This window comes from Mastomys coucha, unplaced genomic scaffold, assembly GCF_008632895.1.
Source record: "Mastomys coucha isolate ucsf_1 unplaced genomic scaffold, UCSF_Mcou_1 pScaffold15, whole genome shotgun sequence".
NCBI classification, from domain to species: Eukaryota; Metazoa; Chordata; class Mammalia; order Rodentia; family Muridae; genus Mastomys; species Mastomys coucha.
The window spans coordinates 152131658-152151977 of NW_022196897.1; the positions used below are offsets into that span (position 1 = coordinate 152131658).

General features: G+C 52.1%; 1 protein-coding gene across 3 annotated transcripts in view; it reads right to left on the reverse strand.

The window, feature by feature from the left end:
* The window catches only part of Sulf2 (sulfatase 2), an 83616-nt gene that overhangs the window by 36513 nt on the left and 26783 nt on the right, over window positions 1-20320 (reverse strand). For all 3 annotated transcript variants that reach the window (XM_031372799.1, XM_031372801.1, XM_031372800.1), the window contains exon 3: window positions 6437-6676. In XM_031372799.1, the coding sequence (XP_031228659.1) occupies window positions 6437-6676 (240 nt within the window). The remainder of the gene's footprint in view (window positions 1-6436; window positions 6677-20320) is intronic.

Sequence of the window (20320 nt, forward strand, 5' to 3'; positions counted from 1 at the left end):
GACCAGGGAAGGCAGGGAGCACAGACCGGGGAAGGCAGGGAGCACAGACTGGGGAAGGCAGGGAGCATAGACCAGGGAAGACAGGGAGCACAGACCAGGGAAGGCAGGGAGCACAGACCAGGGAAGGCAGGAAGCATAGACCAGGGAAGGCAGGGAGCACAGACCAGGGAAGGCAGGGAGCACAGACCAGGGAGAGGTAACAACACAAGGACCACAGGATAAACAGACAGATCCTGCTGGGGGGCGTCAGGCCCTGAAAGAAAATGAGTAAGGAGATGGAGTACTGGGGTGTTCCCTGAGGAGGGTCCCCTAAGGCGAGGACGCAGGAACACAGATCTGATGAAATACATGTAAACCATATGTGAGTTTTGAAGATTCTGCAGAGCAGTGGTTCTCAACCTTCCTAGTGCTGCAACCCTTTAATACAGCTCTTCACGCTGCGGTGATCCCCAAGTTACTTTCACTACTACCTCATAAGTGTAATTTCACTGATGCTATGAATCGTAATGTAAATATCCGTGTTTTATGATAGTCTTAGGCGATCCCTCCCAGAGGGGTCACGACCCATCGGTCGAGAACCACTGCTTTAAAGGCAGGGTAGAGCAAAGGCCCTGAGGTGTGTGCAAGGTTCACTGTGGGAGCAACAGGAAGGAATCCCTGTGGGTGGAGCGGCTAACAGGGATGGAGGAGGCCAAGAGAAGCTGGACAAGAGGGACATAGCTCCTGGAAACCCTGTGTCTGCATTGGGGGCGGGTCTCCATCCCTAGTGGGTGGAGCCTGTGCAGAGGAGCAGCAGGGGTTCTGATGGGACCGCCCTGTTTGCTGTGTGGGGGATGGGGAAGGACAGACTTGGGGATTAGGGTGGGAACAGAGGGGCTGGTAGACAGTCGACTGAGGGGGGTGGTGTGGGGAACAGACGGGAAGGCAGTGGAGGGACTCAGCGCATACTTCAGGAAGAATGATAGGAAGGAAATGATAGGAAGGAAAACATGCCAAGCGTGGTTTTACAGACATGGCCTGAGTGAATGGAAAGCTGGAAGTGACATGGGGGAGCCTGTGTGTGGCCCCAGGGAAGAAGTCATGCTGGGCATTGTTGGTTTGACATATGGGGACCCTGAGAGAGATGTTGGTGGGCAGCTGGACACCGTCTGAAGGGGCTCACAGCAGGACAGGGGGTAGGAGAGAGGGGTGGTTACTGAGGGTAGGTAATATGGTGAGCATCCTCACGACTCCAACATGCCATATGCAACATGCACACAATGCCTTCCTTCACGTAGCAGTGACCGTCAGGGTGCCCAGTGCCAGACCTGGCCATGTGAGGGCCTCCGCAGGTATCAGGACACAGTGTGGTGGCCATCGGCAATGAATGAGCGGAATCTAAGTCCTCAGCCAGTGTCCTGCCCCAGCTTCGTGTGAGAAGAGCAGAAAGAACCCGGGAGCACGGAACAGTCTGAAAACAGTGATTCCAGGGGAGTCCTGACAGAGCCCAAGCTAGAAACGAATGGCCTGTTCTCAGCTCCCCAGGAACATTCCAGAACACGTAGGCGGCGTGCAGAAGGAGCACTGACATCTCCACGGAAGCCTGGCAGGCGTGTAACCGCGTGGGAACTGCTGGACTCTGATGGCTTGTGGAGAGAGAAGGCCTTAGCTGGCATCTAACTGGTAGAAAGTGCTGGGAAAGGCTCTTTATCCCCCAGGGAGGAGTGTTTGGAAATCTGAGACTGGCACTACGGTCTCTTCACCTCCTCCACAGCCCACCGTGTTTTGTCATGGAATCCGGGGCTAGGAACACGCATGTGCTTATGTCTGTCAGCGCAGCCAGGGCTGCTGGTGGCTTACCTGGGTCGAGGGGGGTGGGGAGGGACATGTGAAAACAATGACTAGGCTGTGCGTGGTCAGAGGACACCCCAGTCTCTGAGACACGCCAGCCTCTGATTGGACAGGAGCCTATCCAGAAACTTCCACTAACTAGTGGGTATTTATTCTACTGAAACCCAGCACCCCGGCTTCAGCTCTTGTGCGTTCCCCACAGACACGAGCAGTGCAAGCGCAGAGGAACAGTGTGAATACTGATCTTTTAAGAGAGGCGCGATGCAAAGTTAACTGAAGTGGCGCCAGTCTGAGCTCAGGGAAGCATGTCTGCCAAGCAGGACCACAAGGTAGCACACAGCCCAGGGGAGACTGTCATCAGGGGCCAGAGGGGTCCTTGGAAAGACCCTTCTCCCATTCTCAGATCCCTGTAAAGGGAGGACAACAACAGGAGGGGACATCATGTCACACCATCTGATGTTTGCGACACAAATTACACTCTTCCCAACAGGGACTGCATAGTTTCAATGCTTCAAAAATCGACCCATTGCAGTTAGAGCCAAAGCTTTGTTACAAAGCTAGGGCTAGGGCTGGGTCTGGGTCTGGGTCTGGGTCTTGGGTTGGGGCTGGGGCTCAGTGGCTAGAGTGCCCTCTGGACATGCAGGAAGCCCTGAGTTCTACACCCAGCACCAGATAAACCAGGCATGGGGGGCTCACCCCTGTTACCTCAGCATTTGGGAGGTAGAGGCAGATGGATCAAAAGCTCTAGACCAGTTCTAGAAACTCAACGATTTAGGGGAAGCTATGCAGTCTCTGTCTCAGAAAATAAGTTATTTTCAAAATGTGCTTTGAATTTTCTTTTTACATTAATATGAATTAATTATATAACATATATGTGAGTGTTCTGCTTGCATGCATAGATGTGTGTACCTCCAGTGTGCATAGAGCTTGTGGAGGTTAGAAGGAAGTATTAGATGTCCTGGAACTGGAGTGACAGATGCTTGTGAACTGCCATGTGGGTGCCGGGAACCAAACCTCAGTCCCTAGGAGAACAGCCAGTGCTCTTACCCGCTGTGCAGTTTCTCCAGTCTCCATTTTTGTTTTTGAATCCCTCAGTGTCGGGAGAGTACAGATACGCAGTATCAGGCCAGCTAGCTTTCTCTTCTTTTCTTTTCTACCCGCTCCCTCTATTCCTCCTTTTCTTCCTCCCTCCTGGCTATCCTCAAGCTCAGTACGTAGCAGAGATTGACCTTGAACTCCTGATCCTCTGGCCTCTGTCCTGGAAACTGGGATTACAGGCTTGTACTACTAAGCCTAGCTGTAGCTTTATTTTTTAAACTGGCTCCATTAACAGCCCTCCGCACTGCGAATTAACAGTCCCTCCACACTGTGGATTAACAGCCCCCCACACTGTGGATTAACAGTCCCTCCACACTGTGGATTAACAGCCCCTCTACACTGTGGATTAACAGCCCCTCTACACTGTGGATTAACAGCCCCTCTACACTGTGGATTAACAGCCCTCCGCACTGTGGATTAACAGCCCTCCACACTGTGGATTAACAGCCCTCCGCACTGTGGATTAACAGCCCCTCTACACTGTGGATTAACAGTCCCTCCACACTGTGAATTAACAGTCCCTCCACACTGTGAATTAACAGTCCCTTCACACTGTGGATTAACAGCCCTCCGCACTGTGGATTAACAGCCCTCCACACTGTGGATTAACAGCCCTCCACACTGTGGATTAACAGCCCTCCGCACTGTGGATTAACAGTCCCTCTACACTGTGGATTAACAGCCCCCCACACTGTGGATTAACAGCCCTCCACACTGTGGATTAACAGCCCCTCTACACTGTGGATTAACAGCCCTCCGCACTGTGGATTAACAGCCCCCCACACTGTGGATTAACAGCCCCCCACACTGTGGATTAACAGCCCTCCGCACTGTGAATTTTGGCATCTGTCTTCTAAGCTCAGCTGACCTTCTGGATTCAAGGGTGTCTCTAACACAAATAGTTAAGAGCTGTGGCTGGGACTGAGAGTCTCCCCTCAGGATCTGTTTTCAGTGATACAAAGACCTACCCGGAGTAAAGACTACGCATCCCAGACTCCTTTGTGGCCACAAGTGCTCGCGCTCACATATCCTGTTTCTCACCAATGGGAAGTAAGGAAAAACAAGAGCCTGATCTGTGGACCAGCTCTTGGATCAAGGCCACCAAGGCAGCAACGGATTTAGATGAGAGCCATAGCAGCAGATACCCCAACTCCCTCAGCCAGACTTAAACCTAGCTCAGTTACCTTCCCTAGATGCCCAAATGGATGGATACAGGGTTTGACTGACAACCAGGCTAGGACTACTGCTATTGTCCTTGGAGCTTTAAGAGTGTACCATAAAAAATGAACATATGTCATACAAGTACTACCACTGAGCTACATCCCCAGCCCACGTTGTATGTTTCATTTTGAGGTGCAGTGTCACTGCTTAGCCCCAGCAACCCTGAACTTATGACCCTCCTTCATCAGCCTCCCCAGCAGCTGGATGGCACACCTGCATCAGCCCCCCAACAGCTGGATGGCACACCTGCATCAGCCTCCCAGCAGCTGGATGGCACACCTGTATCAGCCCCCCAGCAGCTGGATGGCACACCTGTATCAGGCCCCCCAGCAGCTGGATGGCACACCTGCATCAGCCCCTCAGCAGCTGGATGGCACACCTGCATCAGCCTCCCCAGCAGCTGGATGGCACACCTGTATCAGCCTCCCCAGCAGCTGGATGGCACACCTGCATCAGCCTTCCAGCAGCTGGATGATGCACCTTGTTTGGTGACTGTCTTCTTTGATGGTCATTCCTTTCTCTCTGTTTCCCATGTGACTCTGATATGGGCTTTTGCTCCACCATAAATCCTGTAGTGTTTCAGGATTAGTAATTTCCCCTTCTGTTTGATGGGCTGTCCCCACACCTCTGAGTTCCCGTGGCCTCGGTTTCTGTTTTGATTATTCCACACAAACTTTTCATTTCATGTCTCTCCCAGAAGTCTTTGTGGGAGGTGTGATCTTTCTGCCTTCCAGGTGACAAGCCTGATGAACACTTTTGGGGCCTTACTATTCATCTGTTTCCATATAAACATTTCAGGCAGAGTTGTTCAGGGCACGTGAGCCATACCTGCACACACATCTTCTTTGGCCCATAGCATTCATTTTTTAAATGGAGTTTCTCTCTCTCTGGTTTTTCGAGACAGGGTTTCTCTGTGTAATCCTGGCTGTCCTGGAACTCACTCTGTCGACCAAGCTGGCCTTGAACTCAGAAAATCTGCCTGCCTCTGTCTCCCAAGTGCTGGGATTAAAGGCATGTGCCACCACTGCCTGGCAAAGATGGAGTTTCTCACATGAGGGATTTTACTTTAAAGAGTTCAAATGTAGAGATATTTGACTTTGAGCTGGTGTGGGTATCATTTCTAGCTCTGAATGGCTGCACCCTCCAAAAGAAGTCTCTGCCCTGCTATGTCTGTGCCTATCCTGATCCCAGCAATGTCCAGGCCTCCTAACCATCTAAAGCCCACAGAGACCGCTAACATGTGCTTTCTGCAGGGACCCTAAGCCGTCAGGGTCTGCACCTCCATACCAGCGATGACCTGCCCATGTAGAGGAGCTGGTTTTTACAGCTGAACCTGCCCTGGGGATGATTTTGTGGTGGGAGGAGCCTGTGGGGAGTAAACAGCTCCACCCGCTCCCACTGGGCATCTGAAAGCCTGCCTGGCCCTGATGGATGGCTGCAGGTCAGCTACAGGAGGTGCCTGGCCCTTCCTTACTCCCACTCAAAACAATGTAGCGTCACTAAGAAGGGCAAGTCCTCAGGCTTGCAAAATCTGAGCCATATCATCTGGTTTCACAACTGCCCAGGCTGCTTGCCAAGGTGGGGATTTTTTTTTTTTTTTTTTTTTTTTTAAACTCAAGCAAGTTCAATGAGTTGAGTCTCCAGGATTTGGCAAGGGTGAGGTAGCTGGGCTGGGGTTACAGCTTGACCTCAGGAGCCAGCCTAGCGGGCGGCCTTTCGAACTCGACACAGTACCTCCGTCAAGTAGGCAATGAGGACGTCCTGACACGTGTAACAACGCAGTCAAAAGTCTCACCATGGCAACCTCTTCGTCATCTCGGTTACTCCCACAATAAACTGGTGAGTCCCCCACGTCTGTCCATTCCTCTCTAGCTCCAACCTCTACATTCTGGAACCTTCTCTCATGCAGATGGTCTCAGTCCATAAATCAGTTTTAAACACAGAAACCTCAAACTCAGGCAGGGATATCTTGTGACCTCCTTGTCAGAGAATTCACAATCTCCCTGGACTCTCCATTTTTCAAAACTCTAGTTTCTCTAAAAAGGTGGTTTCCTGAACCTACTTCAGACACACCTACTATGTGTGCACAGAAGTAAGCTCGAAACGTCAACGGGAAATGAAACCACTTCTGTGCATGACCCAGACTTATCTTGGGGACCAGTGCAGTGTGGATGTCACACCCAGGGAAGCTCATCGAGGGCACAAGAGGCCACCTGTCCCATGAGCAGGCCCCGGCAGCATCTCCCCACCCTGGGCCTCACCAGCATCTCCCCACCCTGGGCCTCACCTGTCCGGTAGCCTGTGCTGTTGAGGTACACGGCGAAGGTGCGGCTCTCGTGCTGGGCCTGCCAGGAGGGCGAGGAACAGTTCTCATTGTTGGTGTAGGTGTTGTGATTGTGGACGTACTTGCCGGTGAGGATGGAGGAACGAGACGGACAGCACATTGGTGTCGTCACAAAGGCATTGATGAAGTGTGCCCCGCCCTGCTCCATGATACGTCTTGTCTTGTTCATCACCTGCATGGAGCCTGCAAGCAGAGGGTATCGGTGAGTCGTGGCCTGCTGGGCGGGGGGAGCTCTTTAGGGGGCTTCCAACCCTGAGCCTGGAGCTGCAGGCAAGTTTAGGAGATCTATGGGCTTGCATGGGCTAGACCCCTCACCCCAACCCAACCAGGAAGCCCCTGGTCTCAGTGCCACAAGACAGTGGCGTTGGGTACAAACCTGCTTTGAAACACCTTGAGTCTGATCCAAACGCTGTTTTGTACATAAACAGAGTGTCTTTTCTGCAGAGTGCTAATAGACAGATTTCTTTTTTATTTTTTAGCAGTCACAAAGGCAGATAGGATTAGGCTTTGTTTTGTTTGGATGTTTCCCAAGAATTATCCACGGACTGAAGTCTAGTCTAGCCAAGCCCCAGCCAGTCTCTCTGACACTTGTAGCCTCATCTATGGTGCCTCCTGGATGCATCTGGAGTCTATACCCTGCTTCTGTCAAAGCTAACCTATCTGCCTAAGAGCTCCTGGGTTTCCAGCTCTTGGGTCTCTCTAGGTCCTGCTTCTGGGCCTTCAGCTCCTGAACTCTTCATATCCTGGGCACTCCAGCTCCTGGGCCTTCTAGCTCCTAGGGTCCTCTAGCTCCTGGACCCTTCACATGCTGGGCTTTCAGCTCCTAGACCCCTACCCTAGCTCCTGGACCGTCCATATCCTGGGCTCTCCAGCTCCTGGGCCTTCTAGCTCCTAGGGTCCTCTAGCTCCTGGACCCTTCACATGCTGGGCTCCTGGAACCCCCCGCTCCTGGACCCTCCATATCCTGGGCTCTCCAGCTCCTGGGCCTTCTAGCTCCTAGGGTCCTCTAGCTCCTGGACCCTTTACATGCTGGGCTCCTGGAACCCCCAGCTCCTGGACCCTCCATATCCTGGGCCCTCTAATCCTCCTAAACGCGTGTGAATAGGCCCTTTATCCACACCAAGCATCGAGGGTTCATCCCTTACTGCTCTTGTTGCTCAGTGAAGGTGAGAGCAAGAGACAAGGAGATGAGCATGTGTGGAGGTCTACTGTGTGTGGTCTGGGACCTCACTGGTTGCATACAGTAAGTGTGCAATGTCTGTGTGGAGAACAGATGTCAAACTGCACACTGAATGCGGAGGCTAAACAGTGAGATCTACTGGAACATTCCATGCATGCCTTTCCTCCCTTCCTTCTATGGCCAGCCTCAGCTTCTCCTTTCACTTGCAATTCTTTTGTGCAGGATCTCATTATGTAGCACAGGATGACCTGGAACTCACAGAGAAGCTCCTGCCTTTGCTTCCCAAGTGCCACCATAGCCAGCCAAGTTTGTGTGTGTGTGTGTGTATGTGTGTGTGTGTGTGTGTGTGCAAACTCCTGCATGCCGTGACATGCATGTAGAGATCAAAAGGTAACTTGAGGAGGTCCTGGGAATCAAACTCTGTAGACCAGGCTGGCCTTGAACTCAGAGATACGCCTGCCCCTGTCTCCCAAGTACTGGGATTAAAGGCGTGCGCTGCTGCTACCACCACCGTGCCCATGCACAGTGGGGTTTTAAGCTCTGACTTTTAGCTTGAACACATAGAGCACTCTGGGGTCTGAGGCACTCCATACCACAGCACAGTCTGCAGTGGATGTCAGCCTCGCCTCCTAGATCACGTGTATCCAACAGGCCCTGGAAGTCTCTGTGTTACAGCCTGCTAATTGGTCTGAGCTTTGGGACCACTGACTTGTCCCTGGGGTGGAGAGCAATGCTCACAATTGTTCTAATTACTAACACGTGGGTCAATTGCTCTGGATACACGACATGCAAAGTTATTTTTCAAAGTGTCCTTTTCTGAACAGGAGGCGCAGCCGGGGCACTTGGTGACGGGTGGGGCCACACAGTGGGGAAGGTGGCAGCTGAGAGCTCAGACCCAGGCTTATCCATGGCAGAAGCAGAGTGGTGAATGTCACCTTCACCAAGGCCTTGTGATGGTGTCCTGGGGAAGCTGAGAGTCCCCATGCCTTTGAATGACTCTTGGGCCCCTTGGGGGCAGACGTGTTCTCTTATCATGACATTGATGGGGTGCCACGGGGCTTCTCTCCAATCCCCAGAGGTGTCCCTTTGGGTGGTTCCAGGGGAATGTGACGTCTATGCCTGTTCACACACAGGGACAGTTCATGGAGTCACCCCTGGGGCCAGTGATCCTAACTGGCTTCCTCTACTTGAAGCAAGTGTCAGCTTCTCCTGGGGGTGGGCAGAACCAGTTACTATAACGTGGTTCTGCCTGGTGGTGTTAGGGGTGGGGTTGTGATTAGAATTAGGGAGGGGACAGAAACCTAGAGTCTGGCAAACACCATGATGTAAGCCAGAATCTTCCACCCTTGATGCCTCCTTCCTCTCTGCTGATCCCTGGTGAGCCACATCAGAGTCAAGCTCTGGAAGCCCCTCCCTCCCCTTCAGCGACTCAGACAACCCATGGCTGTTTTGGGGGCCAGCATTTGAAATGCTGTGCCATCCGGTGAGCCAGCCCACTCCTTTCTGCATTCATAGACCATCAGACCTTGCCAGCTCCTTTTGGGCAGGCAATAGCTCCTCTCCCCAGGACTAGGCCTGCTATTTCCCACTTGGGTGACACACCCAGGGGTCTAGCCAGCACCCTTCTTCCACTTTAGCCCCCCGTCTCACCATTATGCAGCCACAGGACCTCCCCTCTTTGTCCTCAAACTCATTAAGAGCCCCAGTCCTGATTTTCTCTTTGTATGAATATGGTTCCCAGCACCCATGCAGCTCACACACACACACACACACACACACACACACACACACACACGCGCACACACACGCACCAGCTCTTCCAAAGGTTCTGAGAGGCACCATGCTGGCTATGTGTTCTCCTTCTTGTCCCACTGTTCCATACGTCTTCCTTGGTTTGGGCTTGTAGCCCCACATTGCTCTCTCCCACCCTTCCTTTCCCCATCATCCTACCTGCCTCCTGTCCATAGTTCTCACTTCTCTGGGGCCCACTTCATAGCTGTTCCTTCTCCTCTACTATTTTTCTTACATGGATCCCTTGTGCTATGGTTCACAGACCCCAGAGAGGGAGAACAGAACAATGGTCCGTAGGTGCTCAGCCTCTGGCGACCCGCGCCTCTGGGGACCCGTGCCTCTGGGGACCCGCGCTGGCTCTACAAGCCATCAGACCCCTTCTGGAAGCCCAGGAAAGAACCCGAAAATCTGCACTGATGAAAAGCCAGCAGGCTTTGGGGCCGTCTCTTATGTTTTAGGGCTGAAAGCTCAGGGTTCCATCTCTTCTCTTGGCAGCGACATGCACTCTCCCTACCTGGAAGCTCCTATTTGGGGAGAGCTGGGGCAGGCAGTCACAGGAGTATGGTTCACAGGGCCAGAATGACAGCTGGGGCTGCATGACAAAGCACAGCACATGCGCCTCCTTTGCAGACAGTGACCTGCTTTATTGAAAGGGCCCCAGCATCGGGCTAGAAAACCCACTCTGTAATGTGAAAACATATGACTTAATGGCTCCCAAGACTAATGGCCCTTGGCCAGGAGACATAGCCACACACAGGGAAAGGGGCCAGCTTTCATGTTTCAGGTAAAGTGGCCAGCCAACCCAAACTTAGGCCATCCAACACAAATCTGGGGACATATAGACAAAAACAAGCTTGGTTTCTTCCTTGACTAAACCTTGCCACAACACAGGGCCAGGGTGAGGGTAGCCTGACATCTCTTGGTGTGATTCTGACAGGCAGTCTCCCCTCCTTCGCAGTGGGACTTAAATTTCAGGGCCCCAACGCCCTGACTGCCGAACATCCCTACAACCCATAACTGCTCACTCTTCTTGTGAATTCCACATAGGGGTGCTTAGCATGCTATCTGTGATTTGCGTGTGTGTGAGCGCTCTCATGTGCAAGGACGCATGCACGTGTGGGCACTTAGGCACGTGGAAGCCTGTGATGAATGGTTGGTGTCTCCTTCAATTGCTCCCCATCTCAGACAGGGCCTCTCATTGAACTCAAAGCTCACTGACTGGCCAAAATTGATGGCCACTGAGCAATGGAGAGCCTGCTGTCTCTACTCCCCTCCTCGATTTCCCTCCTCTTGAACTAGGGTTACAGGTAGGCATAAGTGTGCCACACATGCATTTTTCACACGGGTGCTGGGGATCTGAGGTCACTTTCCCATGCTGCACGGTAGGCACTTGACCAACTGAGCTGTTTCCTTGGTTGTGGTAGGCACTTGACCAACTGAACTGTCTCCTTGGCTGCCTGACTGGGTCTTTATCTGATGAATGTCTTCATTCTCTGATCCACGGAGCTAAGATTACGGATGGAACGCCCTCACTGCCTATTTTTTGATGCATCGTACAATGAGTTTTCAAGCAGTAGAGCCAAGGTTTACTGGGCTGGGCTGGGGATCAGTTGGTAGAGAACTAAGCATTCAGAAAGCCCTGTTTGACCTCTGGGCATCTGCCTGTAATCTCAGCATTGAGAGGTGGAGGCAGGAGGATCAGATGCCACCCTCAGCTATGAAGCAAATTCGTGCACACACACACACACACACACACACTAAAAGTTGGTGTTTGTTGATCTAGCCTGTGAGACTGTCTGTCTCCGGTACCACCATGCTGAATCAGCTTGTGTTTATTTTTACAGTGTTGATGATAGAACCCAGGCCTTTGAACATTCTAGACAAGAAAGCTGCACCAAGCCCCAGTTTCATTTGCTCCCGTAAAGACCTGAGTTAGAGCACCAGCTATCTATGGGGACTCAGCAGACACGGAAGACTGATGTCCTTCCCTTTATATGCGTGTGGACACGTGTACAGGTGGATCTACCTGTATGTGTAAGCCACTGGCTTACATTTGGGTGTCCTTCTTAGCGGCTTCCTAACTTGTCTTTTGCAGTGGGGTCTCTCGTGGAACCCGGGGCTTGCCGATGTGGGAAGACTAGCTGGCCAGGGAGCCTCTGCCTCTCCAGCACGTCCTGGCTTTTATGTGGGCACTGGCGATGGAACTTGGGTCTTCATGCTTGGGCTGCAAGCACTTTTAACCACGGAGCCATCTTCCCAGTCCAGGCACTCTCAGGATTGAAAACATGAGCTGACTTTTGCCATCCTTGGTGCTGAAGCAACTCTTGTCTGATTCCTTCCCCCAGAGACTTGCTACCCAGGTTGGGGTGGGGTGGGTGCCACCCCCATGCAATAGACTCCTGAGGCTCTTTGGACAGGTATCTAAGACGATGCCGACCTATGCTTGCTTGTTTTACATCATGGGGAAACAGAGTCTTTGGAAGTGGGGCCTCCTTGGGAAAGTGGTGGGAGGTAGGTTTGTTGTGGGGGACAAACGCAACCAGAGTTTTACCTCAGAGTCTTGACGCTAATCTGCATGTGAGCACCCCAGCTCTTGCCTGGACTCCTGCAGTAGACGCTTACATCACTTTCTGGGCGGTTCTTCCCTCCACAGACACAGAGCAATTTCTAACGAATTAACCAATGACGTCACAATCCTTCTGGCACTCTCCCTGAACACCTGCTTCATCCAGAGCAAGAGGCAAAGTCCACTGTACTGGCTGGTTTTGCACCAGCTTGGCACAAGTTAAGAGCCAGAGAGGAAGGGAGGCTCCATTGAGGAAATGCCTCCATGAGATCCAGCTGTCAGGCATTTTCTCAATTAGTGATCAAGGGGGGAGGGGCCAGGTCACTGTGGGTGGAGCCATCGTTGGGCTGGTGGCCTTGGGTTCTATAAAGAAAGCAGGCCAAGCAAGCCCTGAGGGGCGAGCCAGTCAACAGCATCCCTCCATGGCCTCTTCATCAGCTCCTGCCACCAGGTTCCTGTCCTGACTTCTTTTGGTGATGGACAGCAATGTGGAAGGAGAATGAACAAACGCTGTCTTCCCTGGCTTCTGTTTTGGTCTTGGTGTTTTTTTTTTTTTTTTTTTTTTTTTTTTTTTTTTTTTTTTGGTTTTTCAAGACAGGGTTTCTCTGTGTAGCCCTGGCTGTCCTGGAACTCACTCTGTAGTCCAGGCTGGCCTCGAACTCAGAAATCCACCTGCCTTTGCCTCCCAAGTGCTGGGATTAAAGGCGTGCGCCACCACCGCCCGGCATGGTCTTGGTGTTTTGTTGCAGAGATAGAAACAGTAACTAAGGCATCCACCTTTGGCTGATAGGACCTCAAAAGCCCTGGAAAGTCATTGTCCTGATAGTCCCGCCTCCCCTCTTGGGCTACTTTACCCTTCTAGCCACAGTGGAAACGCACCAAGCACATCCCTGTCTCAGGACCAGCTGCCACAGCTCCAACCTTCATAGCATTCCGGTTTTTCCTTTTTTTTTTTTTCCGGTTTTTCCAAATAGCATCTCCATCAAGGCTCCTGCTGGATGGCCTGAAGATCACCGTATCCTCCGCTTATCTCCACTGACTCGGGAGGAGGGGGTTATCTGTGCTCTGAGTCATTTCAAAGTTTCCAAGAGCCGTTTCAGGGGACTGAGCACACGGGATGTCAGTGGGTGTGGCCGTGGTCTCATGGGAATGCCCATGGCCTTCCCTCTCTACTTTTATCTTAGCCACAGATAACCCAGCACAGAATGTCCCAATGAGAGCCTTTGAGCAAGGACCCATGCCTCTCTATGGAGACCTAGTGTGCCTGTGAACAACACAGGGGCCGTCCCAGTTGAAGGCCACAGTCAGAACGGCCAAGCACTTAGTCGTGTCTTCTCAGCATCTGAAGAACATGGCTCCCCACCCATATTTGGAAAAACAGGACTTTTTCTGGGATGTCATAGAAGCTTCTAGGGCGCTCGACTTTTGGACACCGTGGGCTCTTGCCTCTGTAACTAAGCACTGTGGCTGGGAGGCCATGTTGGAATGAAGGTGAATACATTAATACCCTCAACTGAAATGCTTCCTTCTGATCATGAGAAGGACTACTGTGAATGAATCACGGTTCCAGGGGCTGGCAGGGTGGTTCAGTGGGTAAGCGCCAGCCACGCTGATGTGAGGATCTGAGCTCCATTTCCAGTACCACGTAAAAAAGCCAGAGGTGGTGATATGTGCCTGTAATCTCAGCTGTGTGTGTGTGTGTGTGTGCGTGTGCATGCATGTGTGCATGCTCACATGTGTGAGGGTAGTGGTTGTAGTGACAGTGTTAGGGGATGTTAGTGATGGTGGTGGAGCTAGGAAGATCAGGAGCTCAGCCATCTTTAGTTGCATGGCAAGTTCAAAAGACCCTGTTTCAAAACCAAAACCAACTAGCCAACCAAAGGAGAGCTAGGGATGTGGTGCAGTGGTGGAGCACTGAGCCTGGCATCAAGCCCCAGCACCACCTGAGCCAGGAGACACTGCTGGAGGGTTGAGGAAATTGAATGGATGGCTAACTTTCTTGATGGGCCCATGGGTACTGATGGACCCCCCTCAGGACTACCCACCCACCTGACATTTCCTGTGCAGCCACGGCCTGGAATAGGGCTGGCTGCAGATAGAAAGACCAGAGTGTGCACCTAGCGCCTGACTGGTTCTACTTCTGCCGAAAGGTACCAATAAGCAGATGCGGAAGGGACCATTCTGCTGCAGTCAAAGACCCCAGAGTGCAGATGGGGACAATAGGCCATACGCTCAGGCCAACGGTAAGAAGCAGCTGTGTCTTGCTCCTGAGGTCACAACCTTGCTCGTGAAGGTCACGTGGCGGCCTCCACCTAGCTTTGAGTGTCCCTGGAATGTCTACATCGAAAAGGGATCTTCCTATAGGCCACCTGTTTTAACAGTCACTTTGGGAGATGAGATGTCCTAGAATAGCTCTGTCCCAGGGCAGGGGGTGAGAGGGAGGCCCTAGGGATGTGGGGGTGGGGGGCGGCAAACAGCAGCAGCCAGAAGCAACATCTGGGCAGAGGCAGGAACTGAGGTTTGTGGTGCACTAGATGCTGTCTGGCTCTTGGAGCCAGAAGAATAGTGCAGGATCCCGGGACCAGCATCTCAGCTGTGGCTTCCTGGTTGATGGCGTCAAGGGGAACCCTTCTGACTCTGGGGAACTCCAAACTCAAGCTGGTGCTACAAAACCCCAAGTCCATCAGGCAGATACCCAGGAGGCCATACTGAACTCAGCTGCTGAATTCTGGGATGACATTTCACAGTTATGCTGTCAATCTCTCCTTCGTCATCTGCTGGCTCTGCTGTGGAGGCTTCTGGGAGAAAACTCCAGTCGTGTCTCTCAGTGGCTGGCTGTAAATGTGGGAACTCTGACTGGTCCCTACTCTCTGAGGGCCTGCTCAGACAGAAACATTCATGCGCAATATTGCCACACCGGGTAAGTATTTAAGAACATAGTGCTTGCTGGTGCTGCCCCAGGTTTTCAGGGATGCCACAGAGCCAGTTACCCAGTCACAAAAAGTCACACCTGCAAAGCGAAGCCTGTATCCTATCTGTGGCTGGCTGGTTTCATGTCAACTGACACTAGCTGGAGTCATTTAGTCATTTCAATTGAGAAAATGCCCCCCAACCCCCCACATTGGCCTGTAGGCAAGCCTGTAGGGCATTTTATTGGCTGAGGATTAATGTGGGAGGGGAGGGCCCAGCCCACTGTGGGCAGTACTATCCCTAGGTAGTGGTCCTGATTCTTATAAGGCTAAAGGCTGAGCAAGCCACGGGAACAAGCCATGGCCTCTGCTTCCGTTCCTGCCCTAGCTTCCAGGGATGATAGACGACTATAAACCATAAGATGAAATAAAGTTTTCCCTCTCCAAGTTGATTTTGGTCATAATGGTTTTGTTTGTTTGTTTGGTTGGTTGGTTGGTTGGTTGGTTTTCTGAGACAGGGTTTCTCTGTATAGCCCTGGCTGTCCTGGAAGTAGACTTGGCTGGCCTCGAACTCAGAAATCTACCTGTCTCTGCCTCCCAAGGGCTGGGATTAAAGGCATGCACCACCACTGCATGGCTGGTCATTAGTGTTTTATTAGCACAGGGACAGAAAGCCTAGCTAAGACACCACTGTTCCTCATCTAGTTCTCTCTCTGCACAAGGCCCCGTGATTCCCTCTGTAACACCTGCCTCCTGTAACTCCCATGCCTAGCCCACTGCACTGCCTACCTGGAAGCAGAACTGAGGCCCACTGCCGTTCTCCCTCAGCTGTCTGCTCAGCAGCACCAGCACCCCATCTGATCAGCGTCCCCACCCAAGCTGGTCTCCTTGTTTCGCACTCTCATCCTCAAGCTAGCCCCTCCCCACCCACAGTTAGGACCTTTGCAACAGGGCTCTGGGTACCTGACCTGCTCAGGGCATGCCCACAATCTTCCAGATCCTGACCTTCATGCTTGGCTCACCTGGGTCCCTACATCTCCTCCTCCTCTGCCCTTCTTCCCCAGCCTGGGCAGCATCTCCAAAATCCTGATGAAACTGTGCCTACCACAGGGCTATGCACCTGCCCCGATGTCCCCCAGTGTACGGATCTCCTCTGAGCGGTGGCTCAGAACTACAGGTGCTGTCCCTGTCTACCCTGTTGTGGCTCAGACCCCAGCTGCCCACCACCACCGGCTTCTCTTTCTTCCTCCTCGGCACCGGCTTCTCTTTCTTCCTCCTCGGTGGGTCCAGCTTCTGTCTCCCAGTGCACCTAGCCCACAACGGACTCTCTTGTGACTAGTATGTCGCCAGCAGTCACATTTGACCCCAGCACCCTTGTTCTCAGAGAGTGGCCCGCACCAACAAACTCCTGCAGCCACTGGTTTGGTCTCACAGGAGGTCCTGGCAGGAGATCAGAGAAGGAATTGAGGCTTGGATCTGATTTCCTCCTCCTTCCTCTCTGTGTGTGGGCAGAGGGTATGACAGTGTCGGGCGGCTCTGCACCCGAGTTCCAGTAACTAACCTGAGGGCACACCTGAGGAGTTTTCTTCACGCCTGTTCACACCTTAGCAAAGACGCTAAACCCTCTGTGACTTGGCTAAACCTGAGATCACGTGACTATGTAAGAATATCCACGTCCACAGGACTGCTGGGGTGTGGCCTTCAAAGGCTGGTCTTTTTTTTTTTTTTTTTTTTTGAGACAGGGTTTCTCTGTGTAGCCCTGGCTGTCCTGGAACTCACTCTGTAGACCAGGCTGGCCTCGAACACAGAAATCCACCTGCCTCTGCCTCCCAAGTGCTGGGACTAAAGGCGTGCGCCACCACCGCCCAGCTAAGGCTGGTCTTAATTTACTGTTTTGTCCTCTTTTGCCCTTTGCTTCCTGCTGCCAAGCACGTGGCTGTAACAGCTGGAGCTCTGGCAGCTGTTCTGAAGCACAAGGTGGCCTTGAGGACAGATGTTACACAGAAGGGAAGATAGAGTAGAAAGCTAGGGACATTCTTAACGCTACCACTCCAATTCTGGAGCACCTGCCCCCAGATATTTTTATGTGATGAAGAAGCACAGCTAGGTTTCATTTTCTTTCCCAAGCAGCCACACCTAATTCTGACACACTTTCTAGAATTCAGGTGAACCTGCCCCTCAACACCCATATTGACGAATAAAACTAGAAAACCCTCACAGGAATGCACTTGGCAGTTTGAACCCAGGATGGGCCATTCCTGAGATAACCTGCATCCACACGCCTGCCTTTCGCTGGTGAGCAGCAGCTGGAATGTTAAGAATGGAAGTCGGGTGGGTGAAGCTGCCCTGAACTGCTGCCTGGAATCTGGGTGCGTCTCCTGGGCTGCCTGCCATCTGGCCCCCGTGAGAGCCGAGGGTGTTCAATCCATCCCTTGGTTATCGGTCAGCGGCACAGAGTATACTTTCCTCATCCCAGGCTCTTCTTTCCCTGGTCTGCTTTGCGCAGGATGTGGATGTCAAAGTTGGGACCTGAAGTCCCCAGTGTCTCACCCAGTAAGCTGCAAACAAGTCTAGATGCTGTACCCTGTCCCACCAACCCCACTACGTGCCTGAACCTCAGAAATCAAGGCTCACCCTCAGCTTCAGCCTCCACCATGGCTGTCTGTGGCTCCTCGATTAAGGCCACTGAGCGACCCCATCAACTTATCTCTACTGCTTTGCAGTCCCTGGAGATGTTTTCCACTGGCCTCACTTGTGACCCATCAGCACGTCTTTCCAGCTTGACCTCTAAGCCTGGACCATGACAACAGAGTACTCGCTGGGCTCCTCTTGTGCCTGGACAGCTGTAGACTCCACACCTGCCTCATTGCATAGTCACCCTCTTCTCCGAACGCTGAAATGGAAGTCAGACTGTTTCCCCTCTCTGAGCCATATCCCTGCCATCCATCCTCCTCAGAAAGCCCAAGGCCCTTGAATATGGACATCACCACCAGCACCCAGCAGACTTCCCACTTTCTGTGTCCTGGATCACAATGCTGCAGCTCTGTCATCCTGCATGCTCTGCCTCGGGCCCTTTGTACCAACTGTTACTGCTGCTTGAATGTTCTTCCTAGAATTCCTGGTGATGGGCTGGAGAGATGGCTCAGCGGTTAAGAGCACTGACTGCTCTTCCAGAGGCCCTGAGTTCAGTTTCCAACAACCACATGGTGACTCACAACCATCTGTAATGGGATCTGATGCCCTCTTCTGGTGTGTGTGTGTCTAAAGACAGCTATAGTGTACTTATATATAATAATAAATAAATCTTAAAGAAAAAAAAAAGAATTCCTGTTGATAAGTTCCTTGGCCCTTCTTGAGCCTGTGTCCCCTTTATCAATGAGATCATTATGGGTTGCCAGCCCCCCTTTCCCTCTTTGCTTGACTTCTGATCCTTTCTCACTACAATTCCCTGTCATATGCACTGTGGTTTTTTTCTTGTTGTGTTTTGGTTTGGTTTTGGTTTTGAGACAGGGTTTTTCTGTGTAGTCCAGGCTTTCTTAGAAGTCACTCCGTAGACCAGGCCATCCTGGAACTCAGAGATCTTCTGTCTCTGTCTCGCAAGGGCTGGGGTTCCAGGTGTGCACCACCACTGCCCGGCTTTTATGTTGTGCGTTTTGTCTTGGTTATTGACACATAGCCGTGCTTGATGCAGAGCTTGGCATCAGTCAAGATTCTGTCTACTTCGTTACTTTGTTGCTAGTTACCTTTCTCTAATACCAGCTGCTCAGTGAATGAGGGTGAGGGAGCAAGTATAGTGTGCATGGCTTATCCTGAAGCAGATGTGTGGGGGAATGCTGAGTGCCCCCTAACTAACAATCCTGGCTGCTTGCACCCTCCAGAGTCAATGTCCAGTTTCCCTTGAGGGAAACCTGCCCAGCTCCCCTCAATCCCAGTCCAGAGGTTTCCGGGCTGTCTGAGGCCCTGCTGGCTACGCTAGCCTTTTTTTATACAGAAGTGCTTAGTGAGCTGGTCTGAAGGCAGAGCCAGCTTGGAGGAAGGATGAGGTCACACAGAGACTGATGATATCTGGAGGAGGCACCCTTGCATCTAAATGCACCTGAAACTCCAAGTACACTTGAACTTCTTATTTCCATCCCCATTAGGCTGTTGGTTCCAGTTCATCCAACACTGCTGGGGCTGAGTTATAAGAAGTCATTTGTAACCAGGAGAGCAAGACCAATGGGCTGGAGCTGTGCCTGTCTGATTTTGTTTTTGTTTTTGTTTTTTTGAGACAGCCTCATTATGTAGCCCAGGTTGGCCTGGAACTTGTGATCCTCTTGCCTCACCTCCTGAGTGCTAGGATGACAGGCATATACAACCATGACTGGGTTCATTCATGAGCTGTCATATCTGATGAGACACCTGTCCTCACACCACCTTAATGGCCTATCTGACAGTTCCACATAGCTGACCTTTGACACTTATGATGGAACAGCTCTCTCTAACAGACCTGCTTCATGCTATGTGTGATTCTCCCTGGGCTCTCTCAGAAGCCAGCCGAGCTCTGGAGATGTCCTGAAGTTGGCCTGCAGCCAATGAGCTTGGACAGTGTTGGCAGAACCCAGCATTTCCTTGGCCTCCCTGGGCACAGCACAGCGTTGTGACAGGACTGTGGTGTAACACAGAAGTCCATCCCACTGTTTTGCTGATGTTCCTGTGTAACTTCAGAGATTTCCTCACTCTCTGCAAGTGGACAGAGAACCCAGGTGCTCACTCACTAATGCTCGGGGAACCCAGCACCCAACACTCCCAAATGACAACCAGGGAACTGCAGGCACGCCAGAAAGGCAAGGTGACCACAACCAGCAACCCTGAGATAGATTGAGCCCTTCTTCTCACTGGGTCTTGATGAGCATGGACAGCTGTCCCCACCTGGGACTGGAAGGAAGCCCAAGATTAGCTCTGTTGAGAGGCCTCCAGCCAGAGACCCTCTGAAGCTGCTCACACACAAGCAGAAAATAGCAGCCGATGAATTTTTCAGGACCACCCTCGGCTTGCCAGTGGTGGCCAACTGTGAGATAATGTGCTGGGCTTTTTGGGCGCATGCATTATTGATCTGGGTCTGTCTGGTTTATAAAAAGCCAGTCAGAACCCCAACTACCAACTTCTCGATCTACCCGCCTCAGTTTTGTTTGCTTAGGAGACTGCTCTCCAGGAGGTAATGGTTGGTGGGCACCAATCTCTGTCACCCAGGGCTGTGGGCGGGAGCTGTCATAGCACAGAACATGTGAGTCCCTGTCCGACTGACTGGCTCCCTGAAATTTACATTTTGGAACATGCCACGCACACTTGCGTGATGGCGGTATTTGAGGCGAAAACTTCAAGGAAAGTCAGCCTCCTGC